This window comes from Sarcophilus harrisii, chromosome 2 (genome assembly GCF_902635505.1).
Source record: "Sarcophilus harrisii chromosome 2, mSarHar1.11, whole genome shotgun sequence".
Taxonomy (NCBI): Eukaryota; Metazoa; Chordata; class Mammalia; order Dasyuromorphia; family Dasyuridae; genus Sarcophilus; species Sarcophilus harrisii.
The window spans coordinates 589,957,040-589,977,557 of record NC_045427.1 but is presented as its reverse complement, the minus strand read 5'-3'; the positions used below and the strand labels follow the sequence as shown (position 1 = coordinate 589,977,557).

At 32.2% G+C, this 20,518-nt stretch overlaps 1 protein-coding gene across 2 annotated transcripts in view; it reads left to right on the top strand.

The window, feature by feature from the left end:
• TM9SF3 (transmembrane 9 superfamily member 3) overlaps positions 1 to 20,518 on the top strand; it is a 62,936-nt gene that overhangs the window by 37,695 nt on the left and 4,723 nt on the right. For both annotated transcript variants that reach the window (XM_012540187.2, XM_031956178.1), the window contains exons 8-14: positions 2,521 to 2,615; positions 7,443 to 7,573; positions 14,255 to 14,394; positions 15,636 to 15,704; positions 16,186 to 16,332; positions 18,074 to 18,157; positions 18,310 to 18,386. In XM_012540187.2, coding sequence (XP_012395641.2) covers positions 2,521 to 2,615; positions 7,443 to 7,573; positions 14,255 to 14,394; positions 15,636 to 15,704; positions 16,186 to 16,332; positions 18,074 to 18,157; positions 18,310 to 18,386 — 743 coding nt within the window. The remainder of the gene's footprint in view (positions 1 to 2,520; positions 2,616 to 7,442; positions 7,574 to 14,254; positions 14,395 to 15,635; positions 15,705 to 16,185; positions 16,333 to 18,073; positions 18,158 to 18,309; positions 18,387 to 20,518) is intronic.

The window sequence follows — 20,518 nt, the reverse complement described above, 5'->3', positions numbered from 1 at the left end:
GTCTTTGAATTACATTGTGTTGGAGTGGCCAGAGCTTCCAGACTAGTATGTAACCTAGGGAGAGTCATTTAATCTCCCTAGGTCTCAATTTCCTCATCTATAAAAATTGGAATAATCATGAATCTGCAGGTGTTTGTAAGAATCATAGAGAACTGGAAGTACCCTTAAAGGTCATTTCCATTCTCCTCTTACCAATTAGGGACCTTAGGTCCAGAGAAGATACAGGGCTTGCTTTAATGTCTCAGAGCATAAGAGACCCAGTGATATAATGTGAAGTGTTTTTTGTTTAACTTTAAAGGACTATATTCATGTCTAGTTCTCATTGTTTTAAATAGGCACAATCCTGGAAAAAGTTGCTGTTATGCCATTATTTTTTCATACATCATGTTCTACCTGTTACATGGGTGGTTAAAAGAAACCTATCACTTATTTACCTTATCCTGTTTTCACATGATTTTTATCTTCTCTGCTAGGTTTCTGTATTTTGATGACTTTTCTTCTATATAGTTTGGAGATTATTTGTATTTGGTATAGTGGCAGCTTTTAAAAAATATTCCTAAACTTTGATGGATCAATTGTTATGTTTGGATTATTATAGCAATAATCAGATCAGTGATGATAACCTGGTTCCAATACAAGGTATTGGCTGGTCTTCCACGAAATTTTTGAGGTCTTTATTTGTAGTATAGAGATTTGACAACTATCCATCCATGAAGCATACATAGCAAGCTTTGGATATAGAATTCTAGCCCCCAGGTCATGCCTAGCAGGAACCAACTGCTTATAGCCTGAGTTGTGTTGTAGGTTCTACCTTTTCTTTGCATAATTTACATTGATCTCTAGTCTGAGGTTGCTCAGGATTATAGACATTCATTAATTTTTGGTTGTAATGATTTGGTTTTATGTTATAACAAACCCCTCTGTTTCCACAAATCTGCATGACTCAGCCATTTATTTGATGTTTTTTCTTTTGACCAATTAACTGAGTTCATGTGGATATTGCCCATTGATTCTATTTTTAGATCACAGCTGTTTCAGACTGTATCCAGTAGTAGAACTTTGAATTGTATTTGTCACTGGGTTCATCAAATCTCAGCCTTTATTACTTTAATCCCATTCTTAGGTCTTTTTGTTATTATTGTTATTAATGATAAACTGTTCTAATAGTGGCAAAAATAACGTTTTGCCAAACTACTTGGCTTAGATGTTTCAGTATTACCCATGTCAGTTCACTTCAGATTTTTGGATAGGGAGTGGCTAGGATTTTTTAAAAAATAGAAAAAAGCCTGTTTATTATTATTCTTATATACATAATAAACACAGATATATGTATAAATATATCTTTCTGTTAGTGTGTGTGTGTGTGTGTGAGAGAGAGAGAGAGAGAGAGAGAGAGAGTCACAAATGATATTGTATATTTGGGCTAAATTATACATTTCTTAACATGTATGGACATTTTTAAACTATACTGACCCAAAAAAAAGTTCAGAAGATACAGTCTTACCACCTTGCAAAATTTAATATATGCTTTTTAAAATAAGGAATACTTAACAAAAGTTCAGTTTTATAAATCCTTTTTAAAAAAAAAAAACATTACTGCTTATTATTGTATTTTTAATTTTAAAATTTATAAAATTTTTAATGTCATCACATTCTGTAGTTGTGGATATTATAATAAGGTGAATATTCATTAATCTATAGGTATGGGTGATTTGTACAAAGTATGTACATGTACTCATTTTGGGGATAAAATCTCCTAGACGCTGTTATCAGTTAAAACTAAGAAAGCTTTAGCCAACATAATTGTATTATACACATTTGAAATACTTATTACATTTGTTTTTAGCTCCAAATTACTATATTGTAAATAAACTGGATTTCTACTGAAAATGCCTGTTATATTGTTTGAGCTCTTTTATTTGTTTCATTAAAAAATCAAAGTTAAATGGGAAAATTTCTAAATGTTTTAGTGGCATTTAAAATAATAGCTTTGTATTTGATAGTAGAATCATTTCTGCCAGGAATTTTCTATCAGCCTATTTTCATTATCCCTTGAAATAAGTTGTAGAAAAGAAGTAATCCAATAAGTTCTTTAATAGTTAATTATCCTGAATCTTATCAATGAGGTTGATAAGCAATTTTTCATAAATCCATGTTCTCACTATATAAATGTCTTCTTACCATATGAAACATAAGCTGCTTGAGGTTATATCTTTCCTCTATTACTCAGTATGGAGTCTTGTACATACTTAAACACTTATTGAATTGAAGGATTATGAGAAAAGAAGGTTATGAAGTGTCTTCTCCACAGATCTCAAAATAGGACAGAATCTCACTGGATATGTTAAAGTATAATCTTACTGCTATAAGAAGATTGATTAGATCTTGGAATGGTTACCTTTGTAGCATAAGTATTGAATGCATTTGTACATGAACAAAGGCTAAGATAATTAAATTTATTAAATTGCCTTTAAGTTGGTTTTTATATTTAAATCAAATGTATTTGTCTTTAACTTTCAGGAGGGGATCAATGCTCAGTACAGCTATATTTGTTTATGCTGCTACATCCCCAGTGAATGGCTACTTTGGAGGAAGCCTTTATGCTAGACAAGGAGGTAAATTTCTCATATTATCATTCTGCATTTTAAAATGTGGTCTTGTGTGTGTGTGTGTGTGTGTGTAATTTTGGTATTTTATTATGTGAGTGGCACACAGAAGTTAGAAAGCAAAGGTTTTTTTTGTTGTTGTTTGTTTTTTAAACAAATTAACAAGGAAAGACAAGTTCCCTAGTGGAACTCACAATCAGGAGGAAGAAGCCATTAAAAGGAAGATGCCAAGAAGTGGATAAATCTATAGAGAAATTTAGCAGACTAATCCCAAAAGGAGGTTAGCAGATTACACCTTTGATTAGCAGGTTAACCTGAAAGGGATTTATCTATAGCAAGGAGAAAGATACCATGAGGTGGGAGTTAAGCATGGCAAACAATATAATAAATAAAGATGGGAATTTTCTATATAAGGTAGTTAAAATTTAGTTATATTTTGTGAAATCCAGTATAGTTTTGTGAAATATTTTGTGAAATTTGTGAAATATTAGCTTATATATAAATACAAGGTAAGGGGTTGAAGTTTCAGAAGAGGTTATTTTTCTTTGTGTAAAGAACTTTTTGAATTCAAATTATGCTAAACTTATTAAACTTCCTGTAGATCTAGTGGGTTCCCCTTAACTTGAAGTCTTCAGGTAAAAAATGAGAATTCTGTATGAAAGAAATTGAGGGCTAAATTGTTCCATTGTGCATGTAGTTGGTGGTGCTTTTGTGTCTCTTTGCTTCTACCAGCTTTCTCACTAAAATCCCTACTTCTTCCTTCCCTATAGAAGTGGCATTTTAGATACTTCTGAATGTGTCAATCCATTGTTAAAAGGATCATAAGGCTAAGGAGCTAAAGAGTTTTTCTAGTATAGAACTACTAATTTTCAACTGGCTAGCTGATATGATGTTCTAAGGCAAACCTAAAAATATTAGGAAGTCTTTTCCTGTTTGGGGAAAAAAAAAATCTGTTTTTGTTTTGCTAAGAATAGAAGTATGTATTCATGTAATTCTTCCCCTTACATCTGCCGTCTTTGAATGCTGGTATAGTAGACCGAGGCCCAATATTTTGAGATATTTTGAAAGTTAATTTAGACAATCTAGGTTTGGTGGCCCTGGAACATTTGGCCTTAGCCTGTATTGTACCTGCTCTGGAAAACTCAGGTTAATGCAGTGATAGATGCTTGATGTGCTTGAGGATTGTCTCATGGCTCTCATCAAAGTGTAGGCCTCATATTCAAAGCTGATCCTAGGATTCTTCCCAAGGAACTGGAATATCTCTAGGTTTATTGAGATAATGAACTGGGGGTTAGGGAATAGATTTTTACTTAAATACTTGCTATTTTGTATAACTCTGCCATGGCTTGTTTACTAAGCCATACTGATTATATCCATTGTACTTTGAATATTAAAGAAATTGAAAAAGCATAGAACTTAATATATATATATTTTCCCCCCAATTGAATTATTCAAAAATTATTTTACTGAGTTAGAAATCATAACAAAGTTCATTTGGAAGGAAAAAAACCAGGAATTTCAGGGAAATAAAGTAATTTTTGAATAAATCACTTGGGGTGGCATTGAATAAGTAAATTGTCATTTTTTTTATTAATTACTTTACCCATGAACAATAAATATTACTCCATTTATTTAGATCTGACTTCATTTGTATAAGAAGAATTTTATATTTATGTTCATGTAGTTCTGGTGTCTGCTTTGCCAGGTATATTCTGAGATATTTTATAATATCCTCTCTTTTTAAAGTTTCAATTTTATTTTATTCTCAGTTTCAAATCATCTCCCTTCTTCTTTACTCCCCTATAACTACGTCAAAAAACCAAGAAATATAAAGCCTATTCATAAATGTGAAGCTAAGTAAAATAAATTTCTGCATTAGCCATGTTCTAAAAAGGAAGAAAAAGATGATTCATTGTGCACTCTGGGTCCATCAATTTTTATTTTTCATCTGAGTCTAGAATTGAAATGGATTATTGTGTAAATTAGAACACCCAAGTTTTTTGTAGTTGATTATTCTTAGCAGTATTGCTATAATTATGTAAATTGTTCACTTGGCCTGCTCATTTTATTTTGCATCAATTCACTTAAGTCTTTCCAGGCTTTTTGAAACTATTTAGGTCATCATTTCCTACAACACAATAAAATTTACGAGCATTAAGATCTAATAATTTCATCACATTCATGTATCATATCTTGTTAAGCTATTGCGCAATTAATTGATAGGCATCCCCTCAGTTGTCACCATGAAAAGAGCTGCTATAAATATTTTTATACATATAGGTAGGTCTTTTTCCTTTTTCTTTGATCTGTTTGGCAGTATTGTTGGGTCTAAAGGGTATGCAGAGTTTTATAGCTCTTTGGGTACAGTTCCAAATTGTTCTTCAGAGTGGTTGGATCACCATTGTACCTATTTTTCCACACCCCTCCAGCTGTCTTTTTTTTTTTTTGGTCATATTAGCCAATCTAATGGATGTGAGGCACTAGTTTTAATCAGCATTTCTCTAATTTTAGTGATTTAGTGCATTTTTTTAATGTGACTGTTAATAGCTTTGATTTTTTTTTTTCCCCTCTGAAAACTGCCTGTTTGTTCATATGCTTTGACTATCAATTAGGAAAAGGCTTATGTTTTTATAAGTTTCGCTTAGTCCTCTACATGCTTGAGAAATGAGACTTTTATTAGAGAACTATTCCAAAGATTTCTCTCCTCCCTCAGTTTCCTGCTATTCTTATAATTTTAGTTGAATTGGTTTTGTTTGTACAAACTTTTAAAAATTTTATGTAGTCAAAATTAATCCATTTTTACTTGCTATGAGCTTCTCTTTATCTTGTTTAGTTATGAACTCTTCCTTTAGCCATAGACTTCACAGATAATCTCTTATATGCTCTCCTAATTTGCTTTTGATTTCACTCTTTATGTCCAATTCATGCACCCATTTTGAATTTCTCTTAGCTATGATAATCCATCTCTGCATAGTTTCTATCAGTACTTTCTAGTCTTCCTAGTAGTTGTTATCAAATAGTTCCCAATAATTGGGATCTTTTTGGTTTATTGAAAACCACGGTTCTGTGCTCATTTGTTTCTGTGTACTTTCTGTTTACTGATCTGTTCCATTCATTAGTCACTTAATTTCTTGCCTGGTACCAAATTGTTTGGCAGTTATATTTTTGTAGCATAGTTTGAGATCAAGTACTGTTAGGCCTCTTCCTTCATGTTTCCCCTTCTTCCCCCCCCAATTGATTATGTTGATATTGTCGACCTTTTGTTCCTGAAGATTATTTTGCTTTTATTTTTACTAACTCTTTAAAATATTTCTTTGCAATTTGGTGTGATATTGAATAAATAGATTAACTTAGGTAGAATTGTCATTTTTATTACATTGACTTGGCTTATCTGTGAATAATTAATATTTATTTAGTTATTTTCTTTGGTCATTTTGTATTTGTGTGAAGAGTTTTCCCAAATGTGTTTATATTGTTCCTATGTATGTCTTGGCAGGTAGACTCCCAGTTGCTTTATACTGTCAACATTTATTTTAAATGGAGTTTCTCTTTTTTTCTCTTCCTGCTGGGTTTTGTTGAAAAAATATGTTATAGTATTGATTACTTGTGTGGATTTAATTTCTGTCCTGCAACTGTATTGCAATTGAGACTTTTGCCAGAAACTCCTTACAAATTTTTTCCCTACTTATTTCTTTGGAAATAGTAATTTCTCATAATTGTACTGGGAAAATAGAAATAAAGAAGGAAGAAAATTTAAAAAGATGACAATTTATATATTCAGAACTATCAGGATTTTGAAAGGTAGTATTCTATGAATAAAAAATATAAGTAAAAGAAAAATCTGTGAAAGAGAAAATAAGATTGGTCACTTTTTTTTTTTGCTCTTTTCTGCTCTACCATCACATGTATCTATATAGATACAGTTTATTGTTAATAATGATATTGAATTGGTCCCTTCCAAGTCCATACATTATTAGATATTCCTGTGATAATTATCTCTGTCTGAGTTGCTTTTTTTTTAATGGCTGTGGAGTTGGTAGCTCTCTGATAATTTGTACTAAAGTTCTTGTGCTTTATTTAAAGTGTGTGATATAAATGCAATTAACTGGCTCTGTAGTCAGGAAATCTGGGGTAGGGCTGCCTCATACACTATCTATACAATCTTGCCTAAATGTTGTAGTCTCTAAAATGGAGTAACAACACATGAACTACCTATCTCACAGGTTTTTTTTTTTTATATCTTTGTAAACTTTACAATACAGTTTTTGGTTGCCTGATTTAAAAAAAAAAAATAGTTGTCTTAAAAATTATATCCAGTACCCTATTTGTATACAATTAGTAATAAAAGCAACTTACATTAATGATACTTTTAAGGTTTGAATAGTGTTTCCTGTATAACAATTCATTGGGGAGGGGGAAGTATTCTGGGATTGTTGTTTCCCTTTACAGATAAGGAAAATGAGTCTCTAAGAGGTTGACTTTCCCATAGTTATATGGGTAATGATTGTTGGGAGTTGAATCTAAGGCTTTGGGCTCCAAGTTTGACATACTACCTATATTAATTACTTTTGAATACTTGGAATATTTACGATCATTAAGGTCTAAGAGGGACCTACAGCCCTGCCACTGGACAGGTGAAAGCAGAGGCCCTGGGGAGTCAGGGAGGTTTGCTCCAGGGTAACACAGCTAATGAGGGAAAAAGGCTGGGACCCTTGGATTTGAAGTACTAGCTTAGGTAATGAATGGACCGTGATATTAAGAATTTAGTGATTAACTTAGTATTTATTAGTTATATGATTTATAAATTGCATTTATTTATTTGTTTGTTTATTGAAGGAAGGAGATGGATAAAGCAGATGTTTGTTGGGGCTTTCCTAGTTCCTGCAATGGTGTGTGGCACTGCCTTCTTCATTAATTTTATAGCCATATATTACCATGCTTCAAGAGCTATTCCATTTGGGACAATGGTAAGTTCCTTGATATAAAACTTGTTCAGATTTTATTTTTAAATTGGAAAGTCAAGATCTGAGCATTCTTCTGTGTATGTGTGACTTGTCCAATTCCTCACTTTCCAAAGAATTATTTTTCACATTTTTTGATGAGTATTGATGATTTTTTTTTTTCTTAAAATGCATTTCTAGAAAGCTGACTGGGTAAAAGGGATCTTTTGGCCCTTTTTGTCATTTTGGTGCCTCCACATTGATGAGGGAGGTGTTTAAGGTTTTCAAAAATTCTATTTGAAAAACCAGTAACTCTGATTTGTCTTACCTCACTAGAAAGTCTTCAAGTAGAATCCTTGTAGCTTTTGTCTGATAATCTGTCCAACTAAATTTAGAGGAGCTTATCACTAGCCACAACAGCTCTTGGAGACCATCTGCCAATTAGATAAGGATTGTGATCTACTATTGTAGATAGTGTTCACATGATATTTCAAATTTATGAAGAATTGAAATCTAATTTGGGTTAAATTTAAGATTACTTATGAATTACCCATACGGATTAAATTTAAAATTAAATGGCCACATCCATTTTTCCTTCCCTTCATTTTGTCGTTGCTACTTTTGGGCTCTAGTTGCTATGTCTTTGTGATTATGATGTATGTCTTAGCATATTCTAACTTTTTTCATCAAGGGACAAAAATTGCATAATAAATAATTTTTACTTGATGAGAAATTAAGTTTTTTTAATTGTGTGTATGACCATCAGATGATCAAGCAGACAAATTTTAAATGAAAAGTGAGGCTACTTGTAGATCTGTGTAGTAAATTTTTAACCTTTTTTTTTTCCTTTGTACAGGATGCTTTTTGTAGTTCAAAATATATAAATTCAGTGACATTCACTTTAACATTATTGATATACTTCTATTTAAAATTATTTGATGTCTTGAAAGTACAAACTTTCCTATTTTACCTGTTGCAGCATTTATTGTTTTTCTTAGAATTCCTTTGATGACTTTGTTCCCTGGATTTCCTTCTAGATAAAAAGAACCCTTTATCAAATATGATTGCTAATTAAGTTACATTTTTAAAATCTCCAGTTGAGAATTTTAATGAGTAATTGAGAAGTATTCCCATCTCCACTATTAAGGTGGAATAGAAAATGACTGGTAAAAAACTAAACTGAGTTCAAGTAACATTCATTAATTGTGATAGGGGAAAAGTCACTTGGGTTCTTAAAACTTCAGTTTTCTCCTCTCTAAACTGGAATAGTGTCAGTCCTGTTCGGGTATATTTTTGTATAACTCAAATGAGATGGTGTATTTTTGATAATTTGTCCAGTGCTCTGCATATGTCATATGTTCCCCTTCTCCCTCCTTCTGGGACAGACATGAAGAAAGAACAAACTAACACTTACTAGGAACTACTTCAGGTAGATTTTTGTTAAGCTCATTGTAAGTTGTGGGGCTATAGTGAGTTTTTTTCTAGCATTTTGTACTAGGATAGAAAGTTCCGTTTTATTTCCATTCAGGATATTTTAGGAAATTTAGGAAACCAAATAATTTTTGTAGAAATCAAGATTCTTGTAGGTTGGCAGGAATAGTCAAGGAACTGAGTTCTTAAATATGTGGGTGACTACACAAACCCTTAATTTCTCCTATAATGCTAATCTGGTGAGTTGATAAAGATCCTTGGCTTGTACATTAAAGGGCTCTAGCGTTTTTTTTTTTTTTTTTCTTTTTTTTGGTAGCAAGGTCTCTTAAGGCTTCATTAACTACTTTATGATTCAAGTCTGGGGGAATCATTTGGGATTTGTATAGGCCATGAGGTGCTGGAAAAGGAAATGTTCATATCCAGTTTATTTGCCCTTTTCCTTCTCTTTCACTTTTTTTTGGCCTGGCAGTTTGGTCTTTTGATGGAATTTAGTTGTAGCCTCTTCTATCCTCTAGAGGGCACTTTGATTGTATTTTGATCTTGTTTCCAGTTTTCAGACAGTGCTACAAGGTGGATCAGTCCCATTTTTGGTCCCATACCAAATGGGATTATTATGAGCTTCTTCTGAGATACTCTTGACATGCCTGGGCATTTTTATTTGAATTTTGCCAAAGAAATACCAAATTACCAAGGAAATAACAAATTCTTTCTTAAATCTCATTATTTTAAACTCTTGTATAAAAAAAGTTAAAATTTAGGGGTGACTAGATGTCATGTGATACAGTGCCAGTCTTGGAGTCAGGAGGACCCAAATACAAATTCAGTCTTAGACACTTAACATATCTGTGAGCATGGGTAAGTCACTTAGCTCTGATTATTTGTGTGACCTCTTCCCACCCCAAAAATTTTTTTTAAAAAACTTTTTCAGAATATGATTGAACAGTGATACTTTTAAAAAAAAATACAGAATAGACGAATTTATATTCCAATATATTAGGCTCAGTCTGTCAGAAAACCAGAATATTATGGAGGTTTTAAATGAATGAAGGTTTTAAAACAAATCTCAGGATGATTTTATAGTAGCTGCTTCAGAATGGAAAATACCATCCTTTGTGCTAAAAGTTTTTTAATAATCCAGACTTTCATAGAGAATTTAATAAATTGATTCGGCAAGCATGCTGGATATTGATACTAATTAAACATGCACCCACAATATTATATTTCTTATTTGTATTATAATTTGAAGGTAGGAATATTGATGAAAAGGAATTTCACTGTTCCAGGTCTCTCTTCACAAACACACTTCAGGGTTTTGCTTTTGTGTCCCCATTGCCTGTCGCACTTCTTTGCACACTGTCATAAGCACTATTTATTGTTTGCATGTAGTTTAATTAGCGCAGTCCAGTATGTTTTTCTTTTTGATTAGTAAAACATGTTTTTAAAGTGTAATTTAAATGTTTTAAGGAGTATTTGATTTAAATTTTTTGTTTCTTTGAATGCCCCCCAAGTATTTAATTAGAACTAAGTATCAGAACTCTATAAATTTAGCCATCTGCCGTTTGGAAATAAAAACAAATTTGGATTTTAAGAGTACATATAAGAAAACAATCTAGTAGATAGTATGCCAAAATAATTCTTAGTAAACTTATTGATGTTTAATATAGCCTGTTTGGTACATACAGCTTGTCTTTTTAGATTTGTCCTTGTAAAAACATCTCTCAAGTTTTCAAATTTGTTATTGATGAACCTGCTTTCTATAATTTGCATTTCCTGTACACTATTAACACTTCCTTCTCTTTTTTTCTCTATGCCCCCCCCCCCCCCTTATTTCTTCTTTTTTGATATTACTTCTTCTTCCCTATAATACATCTGGGATAAAGCAGAGCTGATTAGGTAAAATTTCAAAATAACTTTTATTTGATGCTCTACTATAAAGCTATGCCCTTGCCTCCTTCTTACTCTTTACACTTGCTCATCAGGAACCTAGAGTTCTAATGTTACTTTGGGATTACTTGGATCCCAGCCCTCCCTCCTCTGTTGTTTCTCTCCTCCTCTTCCCCAATATGATGGGCTTCTTCAGTATCCCTGAATGAAGTCTTTGTCCCTTTTCTCTCTCCTCCCATCAACATTGTAATCTTGCCTCAGCTTTCTCAGGGCTTGTTGATTAGTAGAATAGCTCTCTTAATTGATAGAAAAAGATCATTAATTACTAAAAGTGTAGGGACATGTTTCAGTAGGGAATTCAACTTAAATAACATTATGGCTACTCAGTCAACTTTCATTAAGAACTCATTACTTGACTGTCACTGTGATAAGTGCTGGGGATACAGAAAAGGCAAAAGATAGTCTTTGCCCTCAAGAAACAATCATTAGTGGAAGAGACAAACAAACAAGCTAGATGTAGGTTAAATAGGAAATAATTGAAGGGGAGAAGGCATTAGAATTAAGAATGTTGGCTTTCCTGTAAAAGATGAAATTTTAATTGGGACTTAAAGGAAGCTGGGAGACAGAGATGAGGAGTGAGAGCATTCCAAGCATCAGGGACAGCCAGAAAAAATTCCTGGAGCCAAGAGATAGTATTTTGTTCTTAAAACAGCAAGAAGGCCATTGTCATCAGATGGAAGAGTGCTTTGGCAAACAAATGTAGGAAGACTGGAAAGGAGGCAGTTGGCATTTTGTGTTTGTTCCTGGAGGCAGTAGGGTTGTGCAAGCCCACTTTGTGTGTCTGTTGTAGTTCAGATATGACTTGGTAATGGCCTGCACTGGATTGGTGGCAGTCAGAAAAGAGAAGATCACATATTTGAAATGTAACAAAGGTGAAATGGACAGGCCCTGGCAACACATTCAATGTGAGATTGCCTTTTAGAGTGATAAGGAAATATAGGTAAATGGGAAAGGTTTAGGGGCAAAGGAAGACCTTGAAATCATGATCAAATAAGTAGGGTAAAACATGATTTACAGTAACAATTTACAGGGAGACAGAAGGGAATGAAGATTAAGAAAAGGCTATTGGATTTGGCAACTTAAAAGATAATTGATAACTTTGGAGAACAGATTTAATAGAATGAGGTTGGAAGTGAAATGGTAATGTCTTTTGTAACAAAAAATAATAGAGGAAAAACAGTTCAGAAAAACTAACCAGCACATCCCCCGATTTAGAAGGATTTTCAGTGTTTCACACCCTTAGTCATTCTTTGTAAAGAAGGGAGAATGGCAAAACTGTATGGGAATTGGGAAGGATATTTACTGTTGGTGTAAAGAGCCATTTTTTCCCCTTCTTTTACCAACTTTGTGATTAGAATCTGACCGCTATCCTAAGAGATATTTTATATGGCTGTATATTTCTTTGAAGTTTGCAAAATGCTTTATATAGATTGTTTTTATATATTTTATATTATTATTATATTTTTTATATTTATATAGATTATTTCATTTCTGCCTCATAATAGTCCTTTGATGAAAGTATATTATCATTGTCATTTCATAAGTGATATAAAAAGAAGAAACTCTGGCCCTGTAATTTAAACAAGCTTTCTTTACTTCAAGGCCAGCACTCTATCCATACACCAGAACCATGTCTTGAAACAACTCTTCATATGAAGCAGAAGGGGAAATACTGCCCTTTCTCAAGTTAAACCAGGCTCTGAGATCCCACAACTTATTGTGCCACAACTTCCAGTACTTTTGGGCTCTATTGGACAATCCCTTTGTTCTCTAGTGGAGATTCAAGGGGCTTGGATAAATGGTGTTAACCTCTGTGGCTCCACAAAAAGTTTGCTTCCAGTCTTAGCAAGATGCTGGTTTTAGACAAAGCTATGCCAATTTTGAAGGATGTTCTGACGAATATGGAGCTTGGAGTTAGGAGAAACTGTGGCTCACATCTTGCTTCTGACATTTATTAGCAGCGTAATTGGGGGCAAATTACTTAACTTTATTTGAGTCTCAGAATCAAATTAGATAATACTTGTAACAATGCATTTTACACATATGTATGTGTATATATATATATGTGTGTGTGTATTTTTATTTTATTTTATCATATCATGCTTTCATTTTCTCAGCTATAGTCTTATTAAGTCCTATCCATAGAACTTGGTTTCCCCCCCCCCCTCCCCCCCCCAATATTTTTAGGTTTATCTGATTGCAGGCTACCTAATTTAGTGACATAACTGTTATCTGCAGATACCCCTTTTCACCACTAGATGGTAGTTTTATTCTGATTTAAGGTAGTTGATATGTGAGCCCCTTTAAGTTTACTACCTTGGAATAAGAGCTCCTTTTCCTCTCTCCCAAATTTGCTTTATTTTTTAGGAATTCCAGATTTTCGTGGTGGATCTTTCATAAGTCTCATTTTATTATAAGGCACTGTATATTACATGTTTCCCAAATAAATGTATTTGTGTTGCTATAAATTTCAGGAACTGCTATATAATTTCCAAAATACCAGATTCTAAAAGAATAGAAAGGCAACATAATATAGTGGATAGAGAACTGACTTAGGAAAACTGGGGCTCAATTCTATTGTCTTATAGCTGTGTGAATGTAATCCTGGTCAGATTATTTCATCTTTCAGGGATCTAGGCAACTCAATTTAAGATTTGAAGTTGCAAAAGTTCTGCATTGGTAGATGGAGATTCCCTGCCTCCCTCTTCCCTCTCCCCCTACTGGATAAACACTTAATGGATAGTGACTTTTTTTTTTTTTTGGTTATAAATATGGCAAATGCTATGTGGTTATAGGTAGCTGATTAATTGGGGGGAGTGCTAAGACATAATAAGAAATTAATTTAATGATGAAAGAAAAATTTTTCTCTTCAGAGCATAAAAATTCAAGAGGTAGAGAAATGGTTGTAATAGAAACAAGGTAGAAAGGTAGGAGGAAAAGTCTTGTAAATTATGTCTATATTTAAGTATATAGTCCAAGTGCTGGGCTGATGTAATGGAAAGAATATTCATTTTAGAAGCACAATTCTGGCTCTACTACTTAAAGTCTTCTGACTGTAGGAATATTTTTTTGAGATCTAAGGAGATAATATCTGTGGAAGTGCTACTAAATAAGCTATTATAGCTAAATATTGATATTTTTGAAAGTAGGATTTTTTTTTTTTGATCACTTTCAGTTTCTTATTTTACAAACTATATAGCTAGTCCAGACAGTTTGAGAAACTTTATATGTAATAATTTTATGATTAAAGTACTTTTCATGTTACTTTAATTTATCCTTGTTGATATTATTGTAAGCTGTATTTTTGTAACAGACATTTTGTTTAATTTGCAGGTTGCTGTTTGTTGCATCTGTTTTTTTGTTATTCTTCCCTTGAATCTTGTTGGTACAATTCTAGGCCGAAATCTGTCAGGTCAACCCAACTTTCCTTGTCGTGTCAATGCTGTGCCTCGTCCTATACCGGAGAAAAAATGGTAAAGAGAGAATTAAGACTTATATTTGTTTCTCAGAATGAAACAGTTTTTAGAGCTATATGTAATTTTGACATCATGGTTTTAGTATATTGAATATTTTAAATGTGATTATAGGAATTTGCAAGTTTTGATTCATTTCAGTTTGTATTCCAGTCCAAATTGACATTTAATTGAAATGGCATGATGGTCTCAGATAAGTTAAAGTGATGATAGAATTGGAGTGGAAAGTGACTTGGCACTAAAGCTTTCCATTTCTTAATTTATGTACAATGTTGGTCAAAACAATAATTGATAGGCACTTATCTCTTTGCTTTGATATGTAAGTTCTTTCCCTTTATATTTGAATTATTATTGAAGTTCAGGTTAGAAAAACTGTACCTTAAGCATTATATTTATTCTTGGCATAGTTTGGAATTATTCACAAAATTTTTAGTGTAAAAGAAAAATGCCCAACTTTCATATACTAGTGTTAATTTTGGTCGTGTCACAACAACAAAATTATCTGAGATATTAAAAGCAGACAAAAATAGAATAATTTTGTTATGGCATTATATCTATTTCAACCCTTTGTGAATTCTTGCAGTTCTGTCCCTACTGTTTGAAAAGCCAAGACCCACAATGAGCTTTTATGTGACCAAACAAATTAATAATTTCCTTCATTTCTGGGAGGAAAGTGTCTTTCTGCTCTGTTAGAGTAATAATTGTCTGTGCCCCTTTTCTTAGGTTATTCAGTGAAGAAAAATTCCTAGTTAAGGAAGGTGTTAAAGCTAAACTTATAAATCAGTTAATTCTATTATAATTGAAAAACAGAAGAGTCCAACTTTTGACTTATTATGGGAGTGGAGCAGTAATTTGCTTATTATAAACACCACTTATAATCAGAAATGAAAGGATTATAAAATGTCTGTGTTTTAGGTCTAGCTTAGTTGTATTTGGAGAGGTTCTTCATAAGATTATCTTTAGGGTATTGATTGACCAGGGCGTCTCAATAAATATGCTTCAAAGTGATTGAAATATTTATTGATGGAGGAACTATTCATAGTTGCAAAAAACAGATCCATGAAGTTGAAGTCATAGTAGTGATTAGTTACTTATAGAACTCTGTTAATAGTTTGTGTATTTTGCCCATTTGTATTTTAACTTTAAAAAAAAAAAATCCCTGCTTCTATGTATTTGGTTTTAATGAAGATTTGCATTCTGCAAAAACTGTATTATAAATAAAGTTATGTCATTTTTTTCAGGTTCATGGAACCAGCAGTTATTGTCTGTCTTGGAGGAATTTTGCCTTTTGGCTCAATTTTCATTGAAATGTAAGTTTTAATGATAAATTTCTTTTCTTGAAGGATTAGAATAGAATAAGTTAGAAAATTGGGTAGACAGAATCAGAGAACATTTCACTAGGCTTCATAGTTGAACCTCAACTTTTGAGAAGAAGGACTTCTCACCTCAAAGGTTATCAACCTTATTTTATTTGGAAATTCATAAATTTTTAGTTATGTTTGGAATATAACATAATTAATAAGAGGTTTAGAAATTTAGGCCCAAGTTCCAGAGCATGGTCTATCATCATGCGACCATAGCTTTCAACTACCATGTTTATCGGTGCCAGATATCGGGGGCGAGGAAGGTAAGTGGAGGGTTCTCTTGAGCTTCACCTTATTCTCTCTGGGATGGCAGAAATGGGTGGGTGAGCTAAGACCAAGAAGTTTTCACCAAGACTCTCCTAGAACAAAGAGAATATAAAAGAATTCAGAATAATAGCAGTATGCTTATTTCTCCAATTTTGTTTAGGTACTTCATTTTCACATCTTTCTGGGCGTACAAGATCTACTATGTCTATGGTTTCATGATGCTGGTGCTGGTTATCCTTTGCATTGTGACTGTTTGTGTAACCATTGTATGCACATACTTCCTACTAAATGCAGAGGATTATAGGTGGTAAGTATTTAAAGCAAAGACGCCAGAATAATATTTTAATCAGTCCTAGGCATAAGAAGAATAAGAAAAATGTTATTTTTGAAAGCTTTGATTCTTAAGTTATAATTTTTTGCCAAGATGTATTGAAACTGATTGAAATTTATAAAAATGAGAGCAGTTGCTCAATTGATAAAAGATCAAAGGAGAAGAAGGCTATTTCTTCCTTTTTTGGGGGAGAAATCCAAGTTATGTGAAAAAAAATCTCCAAATCACTAATAATTAGGGAAATGAAATTTAAAAGCTACTTTGAGGTTTCACTTCACATACATTGGAATAGCAAAATGACTGAAAATAGAGGAGAATGACAAATATTAGATGAGCTTTGGGAAAACAGACTCAGCAGTACATTGTTGTTGGAACTGTGAAATGCTCTGGGCCATTATGAAAAGCAATTTGTAACTATGCTTCAAAACTTAGTAAACTCAATACATACCCTTTGGTCCTGAAAGACCACTACTTGTATAACTGCAAAAAGATCAAAAAAAGATGAAAAAAACCATATGTACAAAACTAATTTAGAGGCAGCTTTGTGACTTTACTGGATAGAATACTTGACTTGGAGTCAGTTAAGACCTAAGTTCAAATCTGCTCTCAGATAGTTACTGATTATATGACCACTGACAGATCACTTAATATTTTCAAGCCTCATTTTCTTCATCTATAAAATGAGCACAGTAATAGTTTCTAAGTTCCATGGTTGTGAGGATAAAATAAGGCAATAATGCTAATAAAGCACCATACAAACCTCAAAGTTATCCACATCATCATTATTATTATAGCAGTTTTTTGTGTGGCAAAAAACTAGATGACTTATGGAGTGGCTGAACCAATAAATTGTGGTATGAGAATATAATAGAATACTATTGTGATATAAGAAATAATTAAAGGGATGTTTTCAGAAAGTCTGGGGAGATTTGTAAGACCTGATAGGATAGTGAAAAGAACAGAACCAGAAGAATAACTTCTACAATAAAAATAGCTTTATGAAGATAAATAACTATAAAAAGACTTAAAAGAATCCTAATCATTGCGGTTAACCACAATGTAGGCAAATCTCTGTTGATTTATTATTTTTTAAATCAATGAGCCTATTTGAGTTTGACATCCCTGCAATGAACAGTGGTGACTCTGGAGGACTGACTTACCTCCTTACAGAGGTGACAGACTCAGGGTGCAGATTGACATGGACATGACCAGTGGGGAAAATTGTTTTATTGTCCATGTATTTGTTAAAGGGCTGTTGTTTTTCTTTGGGTATTTCAGTTGTGAACAGGAAGCAAGAAGAAAAAACAGATTTTTGTAAGAATAAAAATTCGAAAAGATACAATTCTATCAAAAATATTCTATAATTGAAATAATCAGGTGGATATTTTAGTAAGGCTACTTTGGTGGTAATTTTTACAAATTTCATGATCCTCACACATATCTAGAGATAAGAAACAAGCAGCATTTTACAAACTGGGAAACTATAGGCAAAAAAATTAATCTCTTTAGGGTGTATATATGATGAATACATCAAGAAAAAGAACATCTGTGTTTTTGACATTATTTTTGTATTGTCCTTATTGTGTATTTTTTTTAAATACAGCTTTCTTATCCAGTATAGCATTTGAAAAATTGCTATTTTAATTAAAAGAAATACTTTGTTGTGAGATTTTTGTTTAACTGCTGTTCATTTGATAGAGATGTGTTTGTTTTTTAGGCAATGGACAAGCTTTCTTTCTGCTGCATCAACTGCAATCTATGTTTACATGTATTCCTTTTACTACTATTTTTTCAAAACAAAGTAAGTGGTAATTTTTTCCTTCTATACATAGAGTAAGCTAAACCTATTCATTTCTCTGGAGATACAAAACTAAATATTGTGATTTGTCTATATGTTAATGTGGGAAAGTTCCAACAAGAAAAATCTACATAATAATTTTTATTTCCTTTCAGGATGTATGGCTTGTTTCAAACAGCATTTTACTTTGGTTATATGGCGGTATTTAGCACAGCCTTGGGGATAATGTGTGGTAAGTAGAGAATTGTTTGTAAGCTAATCAGTAAAATCTGTTAAAAATTACCAAAAGTATAATAGTTGAAAAGTCAGAAATTACTTTCTGTGCCATATTTTTTATGAACAGGAAGGTTGAAAAAATAATCTTTATGCCCCCTTATGCCTAAAAAAGTCTTCTGAAGATTACAAAACTCAATTTTAAATGTTCCAATTTTTATTTTGTATTTCAAAATTGAGGGAAAGGTTGAATGGAAACAAAAGAGTAAAATGAGTTGTATATATTTCCTATGAATTTTAATTCTTCATGTTCCTTCTTCCATGACCCTCATTTGTAATTTTTAGGAGATTAATTTTACCTGTTGAACTCTTAAAGCAATATTTCCTGTTTATCACCAGCTTATAGTTATTTAATATATATCCAAAATCAAAAATGTTTTGATTAAACAGAGGAATAAATATTTAATACTTATCTATTGATGAATTCATTTTATTTCAGCATGGGATTATTTTTCTATCTCTTTTATTGAAGAAGTCACATCAGTTATTTATGACTTTTTATTTATATTATCTTGGGAAAACCTAGGGTGGTAACATCTTACCGTTTATAAAGAAAATGGAATGAATATAGCAGAAATTTTTGAGTACTTTTTCTGTGAAAATTTTATTTTATTGCTGGATATCCTTGGCACATTCCATGGGTTCCTGCTGTTTTGGCAGTTCTCAACCATTTATTCTCTAATAGGCTTATAGGCTTTCAGTTTTAATCTTTTTTTTTTTTTTTTTAAACTGTTCAGGCTGGAACTGATTAAAATGTCACCATAATGTAGGAATTGTATACTTTTATTTCAGTTGCTAAGACTTGTTAGAGAAATTTATAATGAAGGGAAAATATATATTTTACTTTTTTTTTTTTTTAATTGAGGGAAAAGCAATAAGCATGTTAAGGTGGAAAATAGATTTTTGATCTTGATACCTTTTTAACTATGGAATTTTATGTTGCTTGAGAAATTGTCACTGGAATCATGAAAAAAATTATAACACATATTACTTGAAATAATATAATGTGTACAGAACATAAAATTTTTGTTATAAGTAATCATTTAATCCAACCAATACACAAAAAAAACTTAACAGTAACAGGTTAACAAGTGTTGTCTAAACTGTACCTGAAGCTACGTGTCTTTAAGCCTTTTTAATAAACATTTTTTTTTTTTTGAAAAAATGTTGTTTCACATTAATTTTTTTTTTCTTTATCTTTTGCCTAAAAGTGCATTTTTCATCAAAGGCCTAGAAAATTGCATTTGGCTTTAAGCTAGTCTTCTGTGTTATTGTTTGTTAGATTTTCTATTAGTATTTTTATAAGAATACTAATTTTTTATAAGAAGTTAAATTTTTAAAATGGCCATTATCCACAGACTTAGAGTATAAATTTGTCTGTGAACTATCTTTGTGACATGGTTGACCAGCTCTTTGTATTAAAAAACATGGGAAACACCAATTATCTTTAGTAAGAGAACGATTTAGTTCTTTTAATAATAATTTTAGAATCTTGAGCTTCATTTGGCTCAAAGATAAGCATGGAGTATGAAGGATAGAGAGTAGACCTGTTATTTCATTTGTAAAGGGAACTTGATGGTAAGAAAATGTTCTCTACCAGTATAGGGTACTACCTGCTCTTCCACTTTAGAGTCTCAGAGAGTTACCTGGGGCACTGAGAGGGACTTAACCAGGGTAGCATTTGTAGAATAGATATGGAATCAAAGTGGAACTTGAACTCAAATGTCTCTTCCTAACTTTGAGGCTGGCCTCAACCACATTATCTCTTAAGGATGATTTTTAAAAAATCTAATAAAAACCAACAAACTTGCTTACATATTTAAAAGATAGTAATTCCCAGAAAAAGTTTTATGAAGCCATATAGTCTCTGTCTTTACATAATAATTTGTCAGGAAATATTAGAATATTAAGAATAAAAATGTCGGTAGAAAATGCTTCTTTATAAAGCTAACATAGAGAACAGCTCAGATCTTGTAATTAGAACTCATGAATCACACTAATTTCACCTAACATATCCTGTACTGAGATATAAAATGTCATTAGGCAAATGGTCAATTCCATAAGCAATTACTGACATTTTTATTTTCATTT